Source organism: Mustela nigripes, chromosome 5, assembly GCF_022355385.1.
Source record: "Mustela nigripes isolate SB6536 chromosome 5, MUSNIG.SB6536, whole genome shotgun sequence".
Lineage (NCBI taxonomy): Eukaryota > Metazoa > Chordata > Mammalia > Carnivora > Mustelidae > Mustela > Mustela nigripes.
The window spans coordinates 3,517,111-3,538,639 of NC_081561.1; the positions used below are offsets into that span (position 1 = coordinate 3,517,111).

The 21,529-nt window shown below is 46.0% G+C and overlaps 1 protein-coding gene across 2 annotated transcripts in view; it reads left to right on the plus strand.

Moving 5' to 3' along the window:
* Positions 1–5,525: 5,525 nt before the first annotated feature.
* The window catches only part of PSMG4 (proteasome assembly chaperone 4), a 35,986-nt gene continuing 19,982 nt past the window's right edge, over positions 5,526–21,529 (plus strand). Inside the window, exons 1-3 of one of the 2 annotated variants that reach the window (XM_059399356.1) lie at positions 5,527–5,817; positions 17,039–17,114; positions 20,219–20,408. In XM_059399356.1, the coding sequence (XP_059255339.1) occupies positions 5,644–5,817; positions 17,039–17,114; positions 20,219–20,340 (372 nt within the window). In that variant the 5' untranslated portion in view covers positions 5,527–5,643 and the 3' untranslated portion in view covers positions 20,341–20,408. Of the gene's footprint in view, positions 5,818–17,038; positions 17,115–20,218; positions 20,409–21,529 lie in introns of those variants that run through there. The other variant, XM_059399357.1, reaches the window with a different exon arrangement.

Below are 21,529 nucleotides of genomic sequence, written 5' to 3' on the forward strand. Positions count from 1 at the left end.
GAGTGATGATAAGAGGGGCTGCTCCTGCTTCCACTCATGGATCCCTGACTTACGAGGTCTTCCTGCTGGGAACACAGTACCATATATAGCCCTTGGCTTCTAGCTCCATTAAGGGTCTTGGGGGATGGTTCTCCAACCTCCAAAATTATCATCTCTGAGCATTTTGGTCTTCGGTGGACAGCTTGTGGGTGACACAGATGGTGTGATGTGGCCAGTGGCTCCCACAGCTCTGGGCCCGCTCTCCCACCTTTTTGGCTGTCTCACGTGACATTCTGTGCGAGGCCATGCTGGCAGATTGCACACTCTGTGAGAGCTCAGGTAATGGCACCACGGCTCTGCAGACAGGGAGGGCAAGCCGACACCTGGAATGGGTTCTATTCCATCAGAACCAAATGCTGTCCCTTCTGGGTGGAAAGAGTCCCCCATCACCAGACTGCAGGCTAGCGGCAAGTCCTCCTTGGCGCCTGGTGCCATGACAGCCTCAGCCTGGGCCTCTGTTGGTAGGTAGGACGTTTGGTGACAGCAGCAGCAAGAACATCTTTGGTGAGTGGAATTCTATGCTGTCGGCTCCACTTCTGCTACCACGGCTCTTTTGTTCGTGACCCATTGATTGTACCAGCCCTGCGGTGGTAGAAGGCAGGGGCTAGCTAACATCCACTGGTTGAGTCATTTTGTCTGCTCATGTTCTCTGTGACGACAGAGATCATGATCTTCATACTTCATGGACACTCTACCCACATGCCTCTTCCCCAGACCTCCCTGTCCCATCCTCTGTCAAAATCTTTCTCCCCAGAGTTTCCTGATCAGCTCACCAATGCCTGGCCCTCCGCCCACAAGTCTACGTGAGCCCTAACCGTGGGCTCCTGCTCTGCCCACACAACGTGGCTGACCAGTTGGCTTGCCAGAATAAGACTATAGCACAACTCTACCTGGTATAACTTGTACCTATACATGGACCCATCTGGAAACCCAGCTCGGGCTCTTACCTCACTCGTCGCCATTTCTGTATGGGCTCCCCATATAGCCGGAGGTGTGAACTAAAGACAGGGCATTGGTAAAACAGAGGTGACGAGAGCTGTAGCGCATCAGGGTGATATTCTGTGGGATGTCTGGACAGTCTAGAATTATTCATGATGTTGACCGAGGGTGGAGAGCAAACATGGTCCTAGGCAACACTGTGTGAATGTTGTTGTCCATCCCCTGGAAATGCAGTCTGTTTCTGCTCCTCTTTTCTGATTGGAATAGAAAAGAATGCATATCCCAAATTGTTGGCCAAAGATATGTCCCTGTGGCCTTATTATATGCTCTATCAAATATATCACATCAGCCGCAATTGGGACTCCTTCTTGGTTGAGTTCATTGTAGTCTATTATCATCTTCCAGGATCCAGTGGGAAAGTAGAGATATGATGAAGACCACCAGCACTGCTTCCTTTGGATTCTTAAGGGTGGCACTAATTTCCAACATCCTTCCCTCAATACAGTGTTGCTTGGCTGGGGAAGGGGCAGTTTCCTAGACTTCCACAGAGCTTAATCCACTATGAGCACTCTTACCCCATGGGCCAAGGACCCACTGTGGGGATTGTGCCAACTTCCAAGTATGCCTATCCTAGTTCTATATTCAGAGACTGGGCAAATGATCCTAGATGGGTCTGAAGACCAAATGGACCCTTAGCCAGGACTCTGTGTATTGTCTGGTTCCAGTATGCCCCCATTTTAGCAGAAGGGCCATGATGAAACTTCAGATCTCCATATCTCAAGTCCCACTCTGACTCTTGAGATGTTCGGGTCTTCCATTTCCCTAGGATAGTGTTACCTGTGTAAATGACTCAGGTAACTTGGTCTCAAGTTACCTGGGTAACTTGGTCTCTTTGAGGAGGGTCTGGATGGTCATACTGTGTATACTTAATATGGTTTTGCAGGGAACATGGCCATATCTTTAGTTATTGGGTTTTGGGCCCAGAAATTGAGCAAGGGGCCATAAGATATTTTTTTTTTCATAAGATTTTTTTTTAAAGATTTTATTTATTCATTTGACAGAGATCACGAGTAGACAGAGAAGCAGGCAGAGAGAACGGGGGAAGCAGGCTTCCCATCGAGCAGAGAGCCTGTGGCTGGGCTTGATCCCAGGACCCTGGGATCATGACCTGAGCTGAAGGCAGAGTCTTTAACCCACTGAGCCACCCAGGCACCCTGGGACCATAAGATTTTAGTGGGGTGACTGCACTCAGCGTCCTGATCGTCCATCCACAGTTTCTTCTGATGGTGTAGGGTGAATCAACTCTTGCCTTCAGCCTTAGTTGAATCCATGGAACTCTGGAGCAAAAATGGCCCGTTAGAGTTGTGCTGCATTGGGCTGAAATGACCTGGCCTCTGTGCGGCTGCCTCCATCAGTCACTGGATGTGAGCTGTCCGGGGAAGGGTGCGTAAACACCAAAGGAGGTAATAGTGGATGCCTGTCTGCTAACAGTAATTCCAGCAGTGGGGACAAAGTCCCTTCTTGAAGGGGTAATCTAGGTAGCACATCTCAGAGCTCACCCCAGAGTCTTTGGAGAAGCCACCAAAGTTAACAGAGTGGAGATCTTGAGAATGTCTAGAAGGATAGGGTCAGAGCACAGGTGGATAGATTAACCTTCGACAAGAGGAGGGGAAACTCATGGTAATGGGGGGAGGAGAAGTTGGTAAGAATGGGGTCAGATGAAGATAAGGGTTTGAGTAGAGAGATAATGTGTTGGGGAAATCAAGCCAGTTAATCTCTATTTTCTTTGTACAATTAGAAGCACCTCATCTGGTGAACTTGAGCTTGGATAGGGTTAGGGCTTGAGGAGAATAGTCCTGAGAGTAAATGAGAGAGGACGTTGTCTAAGGGAGTGCAAGGTAGTGTTGGGGGGTGGGCAGCTGATGTTGGGGCCATGCCTGATCGTGACCCTTGCCTGCAGGTCAGGTGGTTTTCCCAGCAGTGCTCAGTGCCCAGCTAGGAGCAGAGAGGAGTTTGCTTCAACTTGTGCTGGGTGGATGTGGAAGAGGACAGTGAGGCAATATGCTCTTAACTAGTTGCCTCAGTTTCCCTGGACAGTTCTTCTGAATTTTTTAGATATATAGTCTCACTTTAAAATTCATTTGTTTGCTAAGGGATAAAGCATGCCGAGGGTGTTGGAGTTGAGATGTGGAGAGATCACGTGCTCCATTGGTCCCATTTATCAATTTGTTCTTTTACGGATCTTGCTGTTTTATCAAATCTTTGTCTAATTGAAGATCACAAAGGTTTTCTCCTATGTTTTCTTCTAGAACTTTTATAGTTTTAGGTTTTATGTTTAGGTCTATAAACCATTTTGAGTTTGTTTTTGTGTATGACGTGAAGTATGAACTGAGATTCCCTGGTAAATAAGGAAATGCAGATTAAAACCACAATATAAGATACCACTACACACCACTTAGAATGGCTGAAATGAACAAGCTTGACCATATCAAGTAGTTGACATGGTCCTTGCTGTTTGATGGGCATGGGGAGGACCCAGAACTCCATACACTGGTAGGAATGCACAATGGTATAATTATTATGGAAAACAGTTCATCAGGTTCTTTAAAAGTTATAGGGGTGTCTGGGTAGCTCAGTTGGTTAAGCACCTGACTCTTAATTTTGGCTCAGGTCATGATCTCAGGGTCCTGGGATCGAGCCCCATGTTGGGCTCCTCACTCACTGCAGAGTCTGCCTGTCCTTCTCCCTCTGGATCTCTCTCTCTCTCTCTCTCTCTCTCAAATACATACAAACATACATAATATCTTTAAAAAAAAAAAGAAATTACACATACAATGGTCATATAATATGGCGATTCTACTCTTAGGTGTTTATCTACTAGAGATGAAAGCATATGGGTAGCAGCTGTAGTGTAATCACCCCAAACTGGAAGCAGCCCAAATGAACATCAAGATGTGAAGGAATAAATAATAATGGTGCGGCCATATGATGGAATACTGCTCCTCAATAAAAAGGAGCGAACTATTTTGCTTGATCTTATTTTATTTTATTTTACTTATTTTTTATTATGTTAGTCCCCATAGAGGACTTCATTAGTTTTTTATGTAGTGTTCCACGAGTCATTATTTGCATATAACACCCAGTGCTCATTGCAAAGGAGTGAACTATTGATATACATAACAATGATGGATCTCAAAGTAATTGCGATGAGTGAAAAGCAGACAAAAAAATTGTACATACTCTATGTTTCATTTAATCTAAAACTCTAGAAAATCTAAACGAATATGAAGTGACAAAAATGCATATTAGTGGTTGTGGTGGGGGGTGAGTAGTAAGAGTTATTAAAGGGGATTGAGGACACCTCTGGGGTGATGGACACTTTCACTATCTAGATTGTAGTCATGGTTTCATGGGTTATACATGTGTCAAAACTTCAATTTATACACTTTTAGTGTGTAGTTATTGTATGTCAATTATACGTGAATAAAGCTGTTAAAAATATTGACTTGAAAGTTAATTATTGTATTGAATCATTGATAATTAGCAAATAGAACAAACCTGTAAAAATACTTAAACTTTCACATATAAATTTTGTCTACTGAGACCTATTAGAGATTTAAAAAGTAGGACTGTGATAGTTCCAACGTAAAACCCAAAGGTCTGTTGTAACAGAACCTGACAAAATGGATCCTGCTTGCTTTTACCTCATTCTCTCTTATATTGAAGGCTTCTTTATTTCAGCTCTGTAGCGTCCCAAAGTGACTCAAATGAGAGACTCTTGGCAGGGCTTATAATGGCTACTATTAACCGTGCTTCCCACATACTGGCGCCTACTCCTTTCCACTTTTTCTACTCCTTTCCTACTATTCTTATTTCCGTTTTGTCCACTAGGAAACAGCGTCTCAGAAAGGCTAAAAGTCAGCTCGAGGCCCAGGCTTGTATGAGACAGCAAACTTCAGGGGGTCTGTGTCTAAGAGTTCCTCCTGCCAGCTTTAGTGGTCACAATTTTTGGAGGCTTTCTTCCAATATCGCCGCCTTTCTCAAAGGCTAGCTGCGTTCAATCCTTCCTAAGGAAGGAGGATTTTGGTAAACCAAACCAAAGACGATGTGATGGGAGGCAGCTGCCCTAAGAGCCCTTAAGGAACTGATTAAAAAGTGATTGTCTCCAAAGGGCTCTGAGTCACCACCTGGGAAGACGTTGCAGCTAGCTCCAAAACAAGAATGCTACTTATCAAGTACTAAGGAGGGAGGGAACAAGCGAGGGCGAGCTTTGCCCGGTGCCCTGGACACCCTCGGGTCACCTCCGTCCTTCCCCCTCCCCGACGCCGGCCCTGCCCTTTGCCGCTGGTGACCCCAGGTTTTCAGAGAACCTTATCACTGGGAGCGGTGGGGCGGGAACCGCGCATTCTGAGCTCGGCCTACCTTCCAAGGGCTAGCATCCCGGCCCCGCCCACTACTGGCCACGCCCCTTCCCCGCCCCTACCCCGGGCTAGCCCCTCCTCGTACCCGGGCCCGCCCTGCCGGCGTCCCAGGACCGAAAGTGAAGGCGCGCGCTCGGCCTCTCGGCGCTCGCTTGCTTGGGTCTGACCGGGCTGGCGACGGCCGGCAGCGGGACGCCGGGCAGCAGGACTCCGGCCGCTAGCGGGGTCCGGCGTGCGGGGCGGCATGGAGGGGCCGCCGGCCGCCGCGGGCGGGGAGGTCTCCTTGCACAACTTCAGCGCGAGGCTGTGGGAGCAGCTCGTCCACTTCCATGTCATGCGGCTGACGGACTCGCTGTTCCTGTGGGTGGGAGCCACGCCGCACCTGCGCAACCTCGCCGTGGCCATGTGCAACCGCTACGTGAGTGCAGGTCGGGGCCGGGGCGAGGGAGAGGACCGTGAGGGGCCAGAACGCAGTCCGGAGGTCCTGAAGGGGGCCGGGACTGGGATGGGGGGAGAGGACGGGGGACGCGGCGAGGGAGGCCGAACCGGAGTCGGGGGTGGGAGGCCCAAGGGGGCGGGCTGGTGTGGGGGCGGGGGCTGGGACGGAGGGCAACCGAGGGTCCCGGCGCAAGTGGGGTACCAGAGGGGGTTCCGGCCCCCGAGGTGCGCGGGCGTGGCCCTCAGGTCTCTCCTGGGCCCAGGGGGACTAGGGGCTCCCCGGAGCTCTTACTGTGGTGTCTCAGAGAACCGGGGTCTGGTCCGGACCTGCACCACCGGAGGAGAACGGGGTGCGGTAGGCCGGCGCGTGGACCCCCCCCCCCCCCCCCCCCCCCCCCCCCCGGCGAGCCCCGCCTCTCCACCCTCCTCCTCTGCCTTTCAGGCGGGCTTCCCGCTGCTGGCTCTTCTAGCCGTTCTCAGTAGTTGTTCACCGGGGCTTCATCGCGGGACCTCTGCTCTCAGGTCACACACGCGCCCTGGGGTTATCCAGCTCTTCGTTATCATGCCTTCCCTATATTGACCACACCGAATTTTCTGTTTCTAGTACAGACTCCTTTTCTGAATTTCGAACTCCTGTGTTGTCCTGAGAGTCTAATAGGCATCTCACACCAGACTTCTTTACGACCGAGCTCCTAACCTCTTCCCTTAGACCTTCTTTCACAGCTGGCCCATCTCTCTTGTGGAAACTCCATTCCAGCCTTGATTACTCTCTTTTCCACTCCCCACATGGGAGTGTCAGTAAGTCTGTAGGCGCTGCGGTCCATCAAAACTTGGGGGGAATCCAACCAGCCTGTGGGGCGACCCCTTCAGGTGGAGGCAGTTGGTAGGGTCAGTGAAAGAGTTGGCCCCAGGCAGAAGAAAGGAGACAGAGGTTGTTGAATGCACCTCAAGGGAGCAGCGGGAAGCACAGCAAGGGAGAGACTGTCTGCCAGGATTTGGTGTTGGGGAACTGTAGTTAAGGGAGAAGGCCAGGAGGTATGGGAACGTATGAAATGTTTGTCCTTTCTTGGTACCTGTTTTGGGGTGTAAGTAACCCATTGGTTAGCTAGGGCTTAGATGGGTCCCCTGATGAACTGTTTGTATTCAGCCAAAGGGTTGGAGGTCACTGTGGGCCCTTTTATGTGCTCAGGTTTCCATTGTTCAAATTGATTGTCTCAAAGGGGCCTCTGCGCACCCATCACCTCCTTTCAGGCCTGCCACCCTGGGCCAACCTGCAGCATCTCTTTGGGTCCCTGCTGGATTCCCCCTTTGCTGCCTGTGTTCATTTCTTAGTGCTGCTGTGCAAAGTGCTTGAACCAACTAAGATTTATTCTCTCACAGTTCAGAGGCCAGAAGTCTGAAAGCAAGGAGTCCGCAGGTCTGGTCCTTCCGGAGGCTCTAGGGAGAAATCTTCCCATGCCTCTCCCATCTTCTGGTGTTGCTGGCAGTCCTTGGCATTCCTTGGCTTGCAGCTTCATCACTCAAGTCTCAGCTAGTAATGTCACTGGCCTTCTTTTCTGTGTGTCTATTTCTCTGTGTCTTTTCTTGTAAAGACACCAGTCATAATAAATTAAGGGAGCACCCTATTTCAGTGTGACTTCACTTTCAATTACAGCTTAATTACATCTGCAGAGACCCTATTTCTAATAATAAAAATAAGTTACATTCATAGGTGCTAGGAGTTAGGATGTGCATTTGTCTTTTTGGAGGACATGATTCAGCCTACAACACTGCCTTATGGCCAGTTCTCTACAGGGCAGCAGATAACAATCAGATATTGTCATTCCTCTGCTCCAGACCTTTCAAGAAATACCCTCAGAGCACAGTTCAGAGACTTTACAGTAACCCTGTAGGCTCTGTTACCTGGTAGATCTCCCCTGCTCCTGTCCTCCCTGCCAATTCACAGGCTTCGTGGCTGCTTTTAGCAGTGTGTCCCCAGGTGTTGCTCCTTCTGTAATTTATTATCAGTATCCGTGGTGGTGGTGGTGGTGAGGTTTGTCTATTTTATGAGTCTTTTATTTTTTTTAAGATTATTTATTTATTTATTTGTCAGACAGAGATCACAAATGGGCAAAGAGGCAGGCAGAGAAGGAGAGAGGGAAGCAGGCTCCCCACTGAGATGTGGGGCTTGATCCCAGGACTCTGGGATCACGACCTGAGCCGAAGGCAGAGGCTTTAACCCACTGAGCCACCCAGGCACCTCTGTTTTATGAGTCTTTGTAACCTTAGCTTCTGACAAGTGGCTCATTAAATTGTTGAAGGAATGAATGAGGCCCCAGTCAGGGAACTCCAGGTTTGCTAGGGACAGCTACCAATAACCTGCAGCCTGGCAGGCAGTGAGGACTGTAATCTCTAAGGGAACCTTGTGGTAGTAGAGGAGTGAGCCATCAGGCAGGACCTGGGCAAGGCTTCAGGAAGGAGACAGCCTCTGAATGGGACTTCTGGATGTCTTCACACAGTATCCCTCTTCTGCTTTTTCCCTTCTTGCTGTTCCTTTCCTGAGCAGGTTTTCTATTATTTTCTGGTAGGTACTGGCAGTTGGGCCTTCGGGCAGATGGTAGTTCCTTCTTTCATTGGAGGAGAGGTAAAGGGCCTGCAGGGGCGCACGGTTGTGGGTGGGGCTGTGTGTTTGGAGCTTGTGGTGCCCTGAAACTGCCTCACCTTCTTTATTTCCTAGACCTTTGACTGTGGTGTACACAGTGGGTAAGCCTGGGGGTAACATGGGGTCCAGGACTGCTCATTGGTTGAGACCAGGCATTGCTTCCTTGAATCAGTTTCAAGATTCCTCCCTTGGGCTGCTTTGGTGCGCTTTGGCAGTCTGACCATTTGGTAGTCATAACTCTTGGTAGGGTATGTTTTTGCAGCTGGAAGCTCACACTCCACCCAGATCAGGTAGGAAAGGGAAAAGGGGCCACTTTCAGTTACCAGACCTGTCAGAAGTGCAGTCCTACTCATTGGCCACATTGTATACTTGTACATTGTCTTCTAGCACCAGAGCAGCACTTTCCAGTTAGAGAGAAGTGTAGACCATAGCTTAAAGCAGGAGACACAAGAGTCCTGTGGAACAGGGCTTGGCAAACCTGTCTTAGGGATGACCTGCCTTCTACTTTTGTAACCAAGTCTTCTTGGGACCTAGTTCTGCCCATCCATTCAGTAATGTCTGTCGCAGCTTTTGTAATTTGTTGGCCGAGTGGAACGGTTAAAACTGGACCTGGTAGTCCATAAAAACCAAGTGATATATCCTCTGGCCCTTCCTAGAAAAAGGTTTCTGGCCCATGCAATGGAGGGTGGCACCAAAGGGTTTCTGATGTCTCCCCCTCCTTCCTTCCCCCTCAACCCTCACATGTAAGATAAGACCATATAGAATAAAATCACATCACTCTTCTGCTCCTCCAGCTGCCTTGCCTTGTGTCATGTGGTCTCTTTGCAGCACTGACGGGCTATAGAACAAGGATGATATATGGCCCTATGTGCTCAGATGATGTGGGACATGTTGGTCGCACTTGGAGTGGACAGTGGTGCTCCAGCCACAGTAACGCTGTCTAAGCATGTGTGTGCCTGGGAAATCAGCTGGGCATAGTATGATTTTTGGAAATAATCAAGCACAAAGGGTTACAATATGTGGTTTTCAGTCTTGTTTTTGGTGGGAAATGATCACCTTAAGATAGATTTTCTGTCTCTAAAAGTTTAACTGTAAATATTATTAGCATACAGCTGAATATTGAACTTGAAACTCGTAAACAGCAAATTCATTAATTGAGTTCATGTTTTGTTATTTTTTTCAGCAAAAAAGCTTGCAGTAAATGCTTTCATTCTTATCCTGTGTTTTTTGATCATCTCTTATAGACCGAACAAATTCTTTCTCCTTTTGAAGTGACTTTGAACCACTAGGAGACAAGGAGCAGTCTCTGATCTGTGCTCTGCTCACAGTATCTGGCACATAGTAGGTGTTTATTCAGTTTACTGGTCTCTTCCTGGACAGTGTTGGGGGAGGGGTGCCCACCCCAGAGCCTCTGGTGACACAAGCTTGTTCCTCTAAAAATCTTGCCTCCTGGCAGGGAGGAGTAAGATGGTGGAAGAATAGGGGCTTGTCTTGTTCCTTGAATACAGCTAGTTATCACATCATTCTGAAGGCCCAAGAGATCAGTCTGAGGTCTGAGAGAGCAAGTACAAGAGAGACTTGTACAAGTCTACAAGTAGAAAAGCAATCATCTTTTGGAAGGTAGTAGGTGTGGAGAGTTGACTTGGGAAAATATAGCTGTGGGTACAGAGGCAGGGAGGGAGCCTGCTTACGGAGGTTACCACAAAGTATTTAAGCAGCAGAGTTCAAAATCTGAACTTTTAGAATTCCACTACTGTGGGGTATGTCTCTGGCTAAAAGGTGCTCAGGTGGTGAAGCAGGGCAGAATGCCAGGAGTGACAGGGTGGTCTGAGGATTCCCTGGGTTGCAGGAGGAATGGGTGGTGCCAAGGTGCTGTGCTGTTTCCTGCCAGAGGAGTGGGGATGCTAGCTGAGAGCAGCAGGGCTTGGTTCTGGCTTCCTGCTGTTTTGCTGTAAACTGCAAAATAGTTTTGTGGTAAGACTGCTTTCCTGGGAAGGGTGACAGATGGCAAAAGCGTGGGGGGACCCTCCCCGAGAGGAACAGTGTGGGTCCATGCTGTGGGAGAGTTTTGAAACTAAGTCATGTGCCTGAGATAAAAAAGCCTGGACACAGGCAGGGTGAATGCCCGGTTCTGATGGAAACTGGATACATGAGGGGTGATTGATTGCTCTTCCGTGAGGGCTCAGTGAAGAGTGGGGGTGTGAACTTTCAGCTCCAGGGCTAGTGTGTGGGTCACCACCATATTCATCCTGACCTGAAGGAAAGCCTTCAGGGAGCAAAATGCACCACCTAGTGGAGGCTGGTCTGCTTACACTGCCTTGCTCTCTTGTGTCCAGGTGCCCCATTTCCACTAGGGCAAGCCACCTGAGAATCAGCCCAGCAAACCCCTACCCCCAGAAGACCAGCACAAACAACTGGCTGGTACCAAGTCTACTAATCAGACAGTACTGCAAAGCTTCAGCTCTAGGGGAAATAGGATCTAGCTTCCTTTTTCCTTTTATTCTTTATTTTTTAAAATTATTTATTTTCTTTTTTTCTGTTCTTTTTTTATTATTTTTTAACTTACATGTATTTTAATATATTTTTTATTTTTTTGTTTTGATTTTATTTATTTATTTTTAAATTTTTGAATCTAGATTCTTTTAACAAGCAGACCAAAACACACCCAAGATCTACTTTTCTTTTTGGGTATTTCTTCTTTGTTTTTTGTTCTTTTATTTATTTGTTTTTTCTGTCTTCTTTTCTTTTCTGGACAAAATGACAAGATGCAAAAATTCACCCCAGAAGAAAGAAAAAGAAGTAGAACTCACAACCAGGGATTTAATGAATGTAGATATAAGTAAGATATCTGAGCTAGAATTTAAAACAGTGATCATAAAGATACTAGCTGGGCTTGAAAAATGCATAAAAGACACAAGAGAATCCCTTATTGCAGAGATAAAAGAACTAAAACCTAGTCAGGCCAAAATTTAAAATGGTAAAACAAAGATGCAATCCTAAGCGGAAGCCATAAAAACGAGGATGGACAAAGTAGAGGAGCGAATTTAGTGATATAGAAGATCAAATTATGGAAAATAATGAAACTGATAAGAAGAGGGAAATAAAAGTAATGGATCATGAAGGTAGACTTAGGGAAGTCAGTGACTTATTAAAACGTAATAATGTTTGTATCATGGGAGTCCCAGAAGATGGAGAGAAAAAGAGATAGAAGGTTTATTCGAACAAATTATAGCTAAAATTCTCTAAAATGGGGAAGAACACAGACTTCAAAATCTGAGAAGCACAGAGATCGCCCATTAAATTCAGCAAAAGTCAGCCCATCAACAAGGCATATCATAGACAAACTCACAAAATACAAGACAAGGAAAGAATCCTGAAAGCAGCAAGGGGAAAAAAAGTCCTTAACTTAAAAAGGAAAACATCAGATTTGCAGCATATCTGTCCACAGAAACTTGGCAGGCCATAAGAGAGTGGTAGGAGATCTTCACTGTGCTGGATGGGGAAAAATGTGCAGCCAAGAATTCCTTATCTGTCAAAGCTGTCATTCAGAATAGGATACAGAGTTTCGCATACAAACAAAAACTAAGGAAGTTTGTGACCACTTAACCAGCCCTGTAAGAATTTTAAAGGGGACTCTTTAAGTGGAGAAAAAAAGACCAAAAGCAACAAAGACTAGAAAGGACCAGAGAACGTTACCAGAAACACCAGCTCTACAGGTAACACAGTGGCACTAAATTCATATCTTTCAATAATCACTCTGAAGTAAATGGACTAGATGCTCCAATCAAGTGTCTGTTGCCTACAAGACACTCATTTTAAACCTAAAGATACCTGCAGATTGAAAGTCAGGGGATGGAGAACTATCTAGCATGCTAATGGACGTCCAAAGAAAGCCGTGGTAGCCATACTTATATTAGAAAAACGAGATTTTAGAACAAAGACTATAACAAGAGATAAAAAATGCATTGTGTCATAATTAAGGGTCTATTCATCAAGAAGATCTGACAGTTGTAAATATTTATGCCCCCAACTTGGGAGTGCCAAATATACAAATCAGTTAATAATAAACATAAATTCATTGGTAATAATATAATAGAAGTAGACTTTAACACCCTATTCACAGCAGTGGACAGATCATCTAAGCAGAAAATCAACAAGGAGACAGTGGTTTTGAGTCACACACTGGACCAGATGGACTTAAAGTATATATCCAGAACATTTCATCTTAATGCAGCAGAATAGACATTTTTTTTTTTTTTTGAGTGCCCATGGAACAGGCTCCAGAATAGTTCACATATGGCGTCATAAATCAGCCCTCAGGAAGTACAAAAAGATCATATCTTCAGACCACAAAACTCCATGAAACTTGAAGTCAGCTACAAGAAAAAATTTGGAAAGATCCCAAATACATGGAGTCTAAAGAGCATCCTACTAAAGAATGAATGGGTTGACAAGGAAATTAAAGATGAAATAAAAAAAAATACATGAAGGCAAATTAAAATCAAAACATGACAGTCCAGAACCTTTGAGATGTAGCAAAGGCAGACCTGAAAGGGGAGTATATTGCAATACGGGGCTACCTCAAGAAAAGTCTTAAGTACACAACTTAACCTTACACCTGAAGTACCTAGAAAAGGAACAGCAAACAAAGTCTAAAGCCGGCAAAAGAAGGGAAATAATAAAGATTAGAGCAGAAATAATGATACAGAAACAAATCCCCCAGTAGAACAGATTAATAAAACTAAGAGCTGGTTCTTTGAAGGAATTAATAAAATGATAAACTCCTAGCTGGATTTATCAAAAAAGAGAAGAAGGGACCCAAAGAGATAAGTTCACAAACAAAAGAGGAGAGATCACAACCAACACTATGGAAATACAAATGGTTATGAGAAAATACTATGAAAAGTTATATGCCAATGAATTGGGCCATCTGAAAGAAATGGACTGTTTCCTAGAAACTTACAGACTATCACAACTGAAACAGAAAGAAAATTTGAACAGACCCATAATCAGCAAAGAAATTGAATCAATAATAAAAAAAATCTCCCAGCAAAAAAAGTCCTGGGCCAAGTGGCTTCCCAGGGGAATTTTACTAAATATTTAAAGAAGAGTAATACCTGTTCTTCAGATTGTTCCAAAAAAATAGAAATGGAAGGGAAACTTCCAAACTCATTCTACAAAGCCGGCATTACCCTGATTCCAAAACCAGACAAACCCTACGAAAGAGAATTATAGGCCAATATCCTTGATGAGCACGGATGCAAAAATTCTCAACAAAATACTAGCAAATTGAATTCAGCAGTACATTAGAAGAATTATTCACCATGATCAAGTGGGATTTATTCTTGGGCTATAGGGGTGGTTCAGTATTTGCAGATCAATCAATGTGATACACCACATTAATAAAAGAAAGGATGAGAACCTGTCAAAGGACAAGATTCTGTCAGTAGATGCAGAAGAAGCATTTGACAAAATACAGCATCTATTCTTGATAAAAACCCTCAACAAAGTAGGGGTACATGGAACATACCTTCTTATAAAGGTCATATGCAAAGGACCCACAGCTAATATCCTCAAAGGGGAAAAATTGAGAGCCTTTCTCTATGGTCAGCACAAGACAAGGATGGCTGCTCACACCATTACTATTTAACATAGTACTGGAAGTCTTAGCCTCAGCAATCAGACAACAAAAAGAAATTAAAGGCATCCATACTGGCAAAGAAGAAGTCAAACTTTGCCTATTTGCAGACGACATGATACTCTATGTAGAAAATGTGAAAGACTCCACCAAAAAATCGGTAGAACTGATACATGAATTCAGCAAAGTTTCAGGATATAAAATGACTCTGAAGAAATCTGTTGAATTTCTAAACACCAATGATGAAGCAGCAGCAATAGAATTTAGGGAATCGATCCCATTTGCAATTGCACCAAAACCAATAAGATACCTATGAACAAACCTAACTAAGGAGGTAAAAGATCTGTACTCTAGAAACTAGAACACTTAACGAAAGAAATTGAAGGCACAAATAAATGGAAAAGTGTTCCGTGCTCATGGATTAGAAGAACAAATATTATTAAAATATCTATACTACCCAAAGGTTCTACACAGTAATGCAGTCCCTATCAAAATACCACCAGCATTTTTCACAGAATAAACATTCCTAAAATTTGTATGGAACCACAAAAGACCTCAAACAGCCAAAGCAATACTGAAAAAGAAAAATAAACTGGAGACATCACAATTCCAGACTTCAAGCTCTATTTCAAAGCTGTAATAATCATCAAGACAGTATGGTATTGGGACAAAAACAGTCCAATAGATTAATGTAACAGAATAGAGAACCCAGAAATGGACCCACGACTATATGGTCAACTAATCTTCTACAAAGCAAGAAAGAATATCCAGTGGAAAAAAAGACAGTCTCTTTAACAAATGGTATAGGGAAAACTGGACAGCAGCACACAGAAGAGTAAAAGCAGACCACTTTCTCATACCATATACAAAATAAATTCAAAATGGATGAAAGACTTAAATGCGAGATAGGAACCCATCAACATCCTAGAGGAGAACACAGGCAGCAACCTCTTTGACCTTGGCCATAGCAACTTCTTACCAGAGGCAGGTGAAACAAAAGCAGAAATAAACTTTTTGGACTTCATCAAGATACAAAGCTTCTGCACTGCAAAAGAAACAACCCAAACTAAAAGGAATGGATATTTGCAAATGATATTTGTAAATGATATATCTGATAAAGAGTATCCAAAATCTATAAGGAATTTATCAAACTCAACATCCCAAAAAACAAGTAATCCAGTTAAGAAATGGGCAAAATACACGGATAGACATTTTTCCAAAGAAGATGTCCAGATGGCTAAGAGACACTTGAAAAGATGCTCAAGGTCAGTTATCATCAGGGAAATACAAATCAAAACCATGATGAGATACCACCTCACACCTATCAGAATGGCTAAAATTAAGAAGACAAGAAGCAACAGGTGTTGGCGAGAATGTGTAGAAAGGGGAGCCCTCTTACACTGCTGGTGGTACAGACTGGTACAGCTACTGTAGAGAACAATATGGAGGTTCTCAAAAAGTCAAAAATCAAGCTACCCTATAGCCCAGCAATTGCACTAGTAGAGGTACTACTAGCAACATAGATTTGAAGGGGTATATGCCCCCCCCCAATGTTTATTGCAGCATTATCAACAATAGCAAACTGTGGAGAACCCAAATGTCCATCAGTGGGTGAGTGGATGTACTCATCCACTCATCCACAAAGAAGATGTGGTACATGCGATGGAATATTACTCAGCCATCAAAAAGAATGAAATCTTGCATTTGCAATGACCTGGGTGGAACTAGAGGGTGTCATGCTGAGTGAAATAAGTCTGTCAGAGAAAGGCAAATATATGATATCATGCATAGGTGGAATTTATGAAAGAAAACAGATGAACATACATTATGGAAGGGGGAAAAGGGAGAAAGGAAACAAACCATAAAGGACTCTTAATGGCAGAGAAAAAACAGGGTTGCTAGAGGGAGGTCAGTGCAGGACGGGCTAAATGGGTGAAGGGCATTAAAGAAGGCACGTGTTGTGGTGAGCACTGGGTGTTGTACGTAAATGATGAATCACTAAATTCTGCTGAAACCAGTATTGCTCTGAATGTGAACCAAAATTTAAATTAAAAAGATAATTTAAAAAAAGAGTGAAAGGCAAAAAAAAATTTTTTTGACTATTCTGAGTGCTGAGTGCTCTGTACTTGACTCTACTAAGTGCTATTTCTTTTAGAAGGTTTGTATGTTATAAAAGTAATTTTGACCATACTTTAGGCTAGTGAGTTTTTTCTTTGAAGCTAGGAATTTTAATGGTAAGGAAGATTACTTCCATAGTAATTAGAGGTCAGATTTCTTCTATATTTCAGAAGGGCCACATTTATTTTTTTAGTTTTACTGCTTATCTGAAATGAGGATTGGTCAAACATACTCTGTTCCTATTTTCTTTATTTGGACAGCTCTGACTGGTGCCCTTCTGCAAATTCATAGGGCCCTTGTTCACCTGGCAGGGCCCAGACCCCTTCAGGGGAATGGAGCTGTGTGTTCTCTTACAGGCTCAGATGAGGAGATAGGCATCCTGCCCTCTGGGCTGATGGCTAACTTGGGGGTAAGAGGGACCCAGAGGCACTTGGCCCCCAGACTCTGTGATTAGCCATGCCCTTAATGATCTTGTTTACTTATCTCTTGGTTGTAATGTGGCCATTCAGCATGCTTTAGAGTTTCCAACACTAAAGTAAGCCTTTTATGTAAAATACGTCTCAGAACTTGCTATCAGCACTGTGATGCCAGCTTTCGTGACTGCTGTTCGTCTGTCCCTGCTGTCTGACTCATGCAGTAGAGGGTCAGCCTACCTGACTGTCCACACAGATGCCAGAGCTTCCTTCTCTTGGGAAATGTGTCCCAGAACCTGCCCCTACCACCCTCAGGAAGAATCTGCAGCCGCAGCTGCTTGGCTGATGGGAAAGCAGCGTTGTGTCGTTGTGTCGTTTGTTTTCCTTTTAGGATTCCATCCCTGTGTCTACCTCCCTCCTCGGAGACACTTCTGACACCACCTCCACTGGCCTCGCGCAGCGCTTAGGTACGTACTGGTGGTGGGGGCTGCAGCAGCGGGATGGGGAGCTCGCTGTTCCATGGAACCATGAGGCCCGGCCCTTCAGAAGAAAAGCATCCTCACACGGAAAGAGCAGTACAAGCTTTGATGTTGGGTCTTCTTTAAGGAGGGCTTGTTGGTGCCCGTGTTTCTGACCACTGCGTTGGCCAGCATGTTCCCGAGGGGCTCCCACGTCCTGCCTTGGCTGTAGTCCAGGCCGGTGGGTGACAAGGTGGCTTAGTTCTCTCCTGTAAGCGCATTACGTCCTCACAGGAGGAGAGGGAGAGGGATGCCTGCAGTAACCCTCAGGCAGGGGCTCGGGGTCGCCTCCTGGTGATGCAGTCGAGCCTGTGGAGCGGGGTGCCAGCACGGCGCAGGGGGTGCTGGCCTTCACTCTTTGGGTGGTCGTGCAGAGCTGGTGAGAGGGGAGACGGGCCTGGCCTGAGTGCGGCTGAGAGGGTGATAAGAGAGGGAGGTTGAAGGCTCCACCCTCTCTCACGCCTCGGACACATGCTTCCTGAGAATAGCTGAGTGGTTCAGGTGAGGACAGATGGGTCCTGCTCCTGCCAGTGTGCAGGGCGCCCTGGGACATGGGACAGCGGGGCAGCATCTGTCTCCTCCTCCATCACAGGTGCCAATGCTCCCCACAGGTGCCCAGGACGTGCCGGGCGCTGGAGGTGGAGGCAGAGGAGGATTTTTTAATCCCCCTGGTGTTGGGGAGTGGGTAGTTGAGTGGTGCTGGCCTTTCTGTCAACCTGACCCCTGCTCGGTGGGCGTTTCTATGCTAGGCACTCCAGGCAGCCCCTGTGTGACCAGCGTGACCAGTGTGGCCGCACAGTGGAGGGGGATAGGGGCATGGTGGCCCAGGTGAGGGTTGGTCATTCTAGACCTGCTGCTCAGAGTTGCCTGCCTGCGGAGGGTGCAGACGTTGTGGGCAGCTGTAGTGTTATAGGAGCACCCGCTGTCCTGTTTCTTTAGGCTGGAGTCAGAGGAACCTGGCTGGTAACTAGTGTGCGCTAGTCAGCCAATGAACAAGTTACTTAGGTAATCTTATTAGGAAGTCATTGCAAATTTACAGAAAATCTGCAGCAAAGGTACAGGGAATTCCTGCTTAGCCTTCCCCCAGATTCCCAGGTGTTATCATTCCCTATGTTGATGTTGTTATGTTTTCGGGGCCACGTGAAAGGAAATTGAAGATGAGATGCCACTTTGCTCCTTCGCATCCGCCAGTGTTGAAGGGCTGACATACTGTGCCACACCCTACCTGGTCAAGGGGAGGCACAGGGTGCTCGTGTTTATAGACCTGGGAAACTGGGGGCATTGCCGTAGGGCGGGAGACAGATTCTGCTAGAGAAGGCTGGTGGGAGCTTGTTTGCTGTGCCACAAATAAATTGTTTATGCCAATAAAGTAAGATGGGCTCATGGGTGTCCTAAAATGGAAGCCTACTAGCACTTTGTATGCACAAAACTAGTTTGTATTTTTTTGTTTTGTTCTTTGTATTTTTTGGGTTTTTTGTTTGTTTGTTTTGTGCAAATGATATTTTTTATTAATATTTTTCTTGTGTGGCTTACATCTATTGATTATAATCTGTATAAATTGAAACAGAACCTAGACAAAAAAAATATGTCCTCACTAACTTATTAAACTCAGCTTTTAATGAAGGGTTGTCTCTTGCCTGTATCAGCAAAACCTGGCAGCCCTTAGCTATTCCCCAGCAAGGACGAGCACACGGAAAAGGCTGGAAAAGTCAGTGGTGTGATGTGGCTGCTGGCAGTGCCAAAGGGACTGGGGATGGATGGGTGCTGGGATCATGAAGGAGCCGTCCAGCGCCTCCCCGTCCTGTGCTGGTCCTCTCGAGCTTAGGTCAGGACCCTGCAGTTGAAAATGCATCACTTGTCTAGAGGGGTAAGGGGAAGAGAGGTGTCCTGAAACAGTATCTTACATGGGGGCTGATAGGAAGTAGGAAAAGAGACCAAGTGGGTTCAGAGTAACCCCAGAAGCACTGGAGGGCTTTGGTGTACATGGGGCGCCCTTACTCAGTGCAACCTGGAGGTCAGAGCTGGGTCTGCTGGGTGGACGGTACAGGCAGGCCTGGTTTTGCTCCCTGAAGATTCTGTCTTAGCAAGTAGAGTGATTGGAATCAGAGTGGCCTCTCCCTGGGACAAGGAATTGCCTGCCACTGGATGACAGTAGACTGAGCAGGCTGTGACTTGGCTGTGCCAGTCTCCCCTCTCCAAATCTCATATGACAGGGCTGGCATGGTCATCTGATGTCTGTCGGGGGGTGGGCATTCGCACTGGCCCTGTGTGTGTGGGGAGTCCGAGTGGGGAGGCCCCAGCATTGGCGTGGTCAGTATTGAACTGGTTTCAGGCTTCCTGCCCAACATGTGTTACGATTCTGGACATGTGACTGGGCTTGATTTTTGTAGTGGAGCAGTGCACTTCAACTATTATTGGTTCCGTAGAGAGGGGCTAACACACGTCTCCAACATCAAATTGAAAATCATATGTTTGTGTGTGCACACGCATAGACATGTGTGTGTGCTATCTAGATGTGAATGTACAGACATGTAGGATTATCTCTGGGAAAGGAGTGGAGTTAGTAGAGAGGGTGGTACTGAAGGAGAACTTAAATATTTTATTTTAATTACTTTTATCTCTATTTTACAAAAGTAAAAACAAAACCAAACAAAAAACAAAGCAAGCCAACTTCTTAGGTAGAACAGCTGTATTCCAGTATTCCTCAGGTCTCCTGAGGGCTTGTGCATCTCTGGCTCTGCCCGCTCCCTCTCTAGCTCAGCTGGTCTCGAGTGGGGCCCGGGAATCCGCATCTCTGACAAGTTCCAGGTGCTGTAGCTGACTGGGGCCGCACTTGCAGAACCAGTGCTGTGGACAGTGGGAGGGGGTCTGCGTGACTGTGGTCTGCGTTTGCAGCCACTGCCGGTGAGGAGCATTAAACACCAGAACCTTCTTCTCCCCTTGTGACCCCATTCTCTTTCCCCAGGCATGGTTCCACTGTCCGGGACATGTGACGCACACACAACCACCAGGCATTTCAGTCACTTTTGTGCCGATGTGTTTTGTCTTTTTAGCCAGGAAGACCAAGAAACAGGTGTTTGTCAGCTATAACCTTCAAAACACAGACAGTAACTTCGCATTACTGGTAGAAAACAGGATCAAGGAAGAAATGGAGGCTTTTCCGGAAAAGTTCTAGCAGAGTGGCAGAAGTGAGGATTTGTAACTTATGTACAATATACATTGAAATAAAGGGATTGAATTTCACTGTTTGTCATTAGGCTAATGTGTTTACATTTTGTTTTTAAATCTTAATCTAACTTTCCTTCTTCCGCTCACCAGAGTGTGGGCCAGAAAGCTGCAATCCATCACTCTGGGGAAGGAGAAGAGCAAAATGGCAGGCAAGTGTGTGTGTGTGTGTGTGTGTCTGCTCAGCAATAGGGAACAGGGTTTAAAATGGGATTTTGTTGGGACTGCAGAGGGCTAATCTATAGTGTAGGAAAGAGGTAAATTAGTCATGATCCTGCTGTGTACACTCCCGATTAGAGGTAAGGTACTAAGTCTTTATCAAATACGTGTCAGATTATCTTCTTCCTGTCCCTTTCCCGCCGAGCCCTTCCCTGGCGCGGCTGTTCACCACTGTTCCTGCTGTGTTCTCCCTTGGGCCTGGGTTCAAGCCCCGCTCCACACTGCTCACTGGATTTATGGACTTGGTGAAGTCTCTACCTTCTCTGTTTCCTCACCTGTAAATTGGGAATAATCTCTGCCTTGCTGGGTTATTATTATTAGGTTGTTATTGTTATATATATATATACATGCTTCGCAGATGGAGTAAGCGGCATGGCAATCCAGTGTCAGTTATGGTATTTCTCTACTTCATTGTTATGAGTCCAAGTGCTTTAACTCCTTCTTGCTCATCTCGCTACCATTGTCTTTCTTTTCTCCAAGGTCCCAAGCACCTGCTTTGGTTACCTTAGCCTTTTTCTGCCTGCCACTTGTAGTGGGTTCCGATCCCTAGTTCCACGTGCTACAAATTTTCTTTCACACTCCTTTCTAAAAGCCAGTATGTCATGGGTCTGGGTTTCTAAACTCGGGCTTCACGTTCGAATCCCTGGAGGTGGCCTTCACCGATTGCCCATGCCTGGCCCTTCCCCAGAGACTCAGAGGGCCTGGGGCCCAGGCTTTGGCAGATTTGAAAAGCTCCCCACATGCTGCCCAGTACAGGCGAGGTTGAGAACCACTGGCAAAGAACTTTCTAATCTTCAAGGCCCATCTGGTGGTGGATTGTTTAGGGCCCTGTAACAGGATTCATGCAGGGGCATAAGTCTTGTATGGAGCCTGTGGTAGGCAGCCCGGGGTGGTTACACTTTGGCCAAGACATAAGGGCA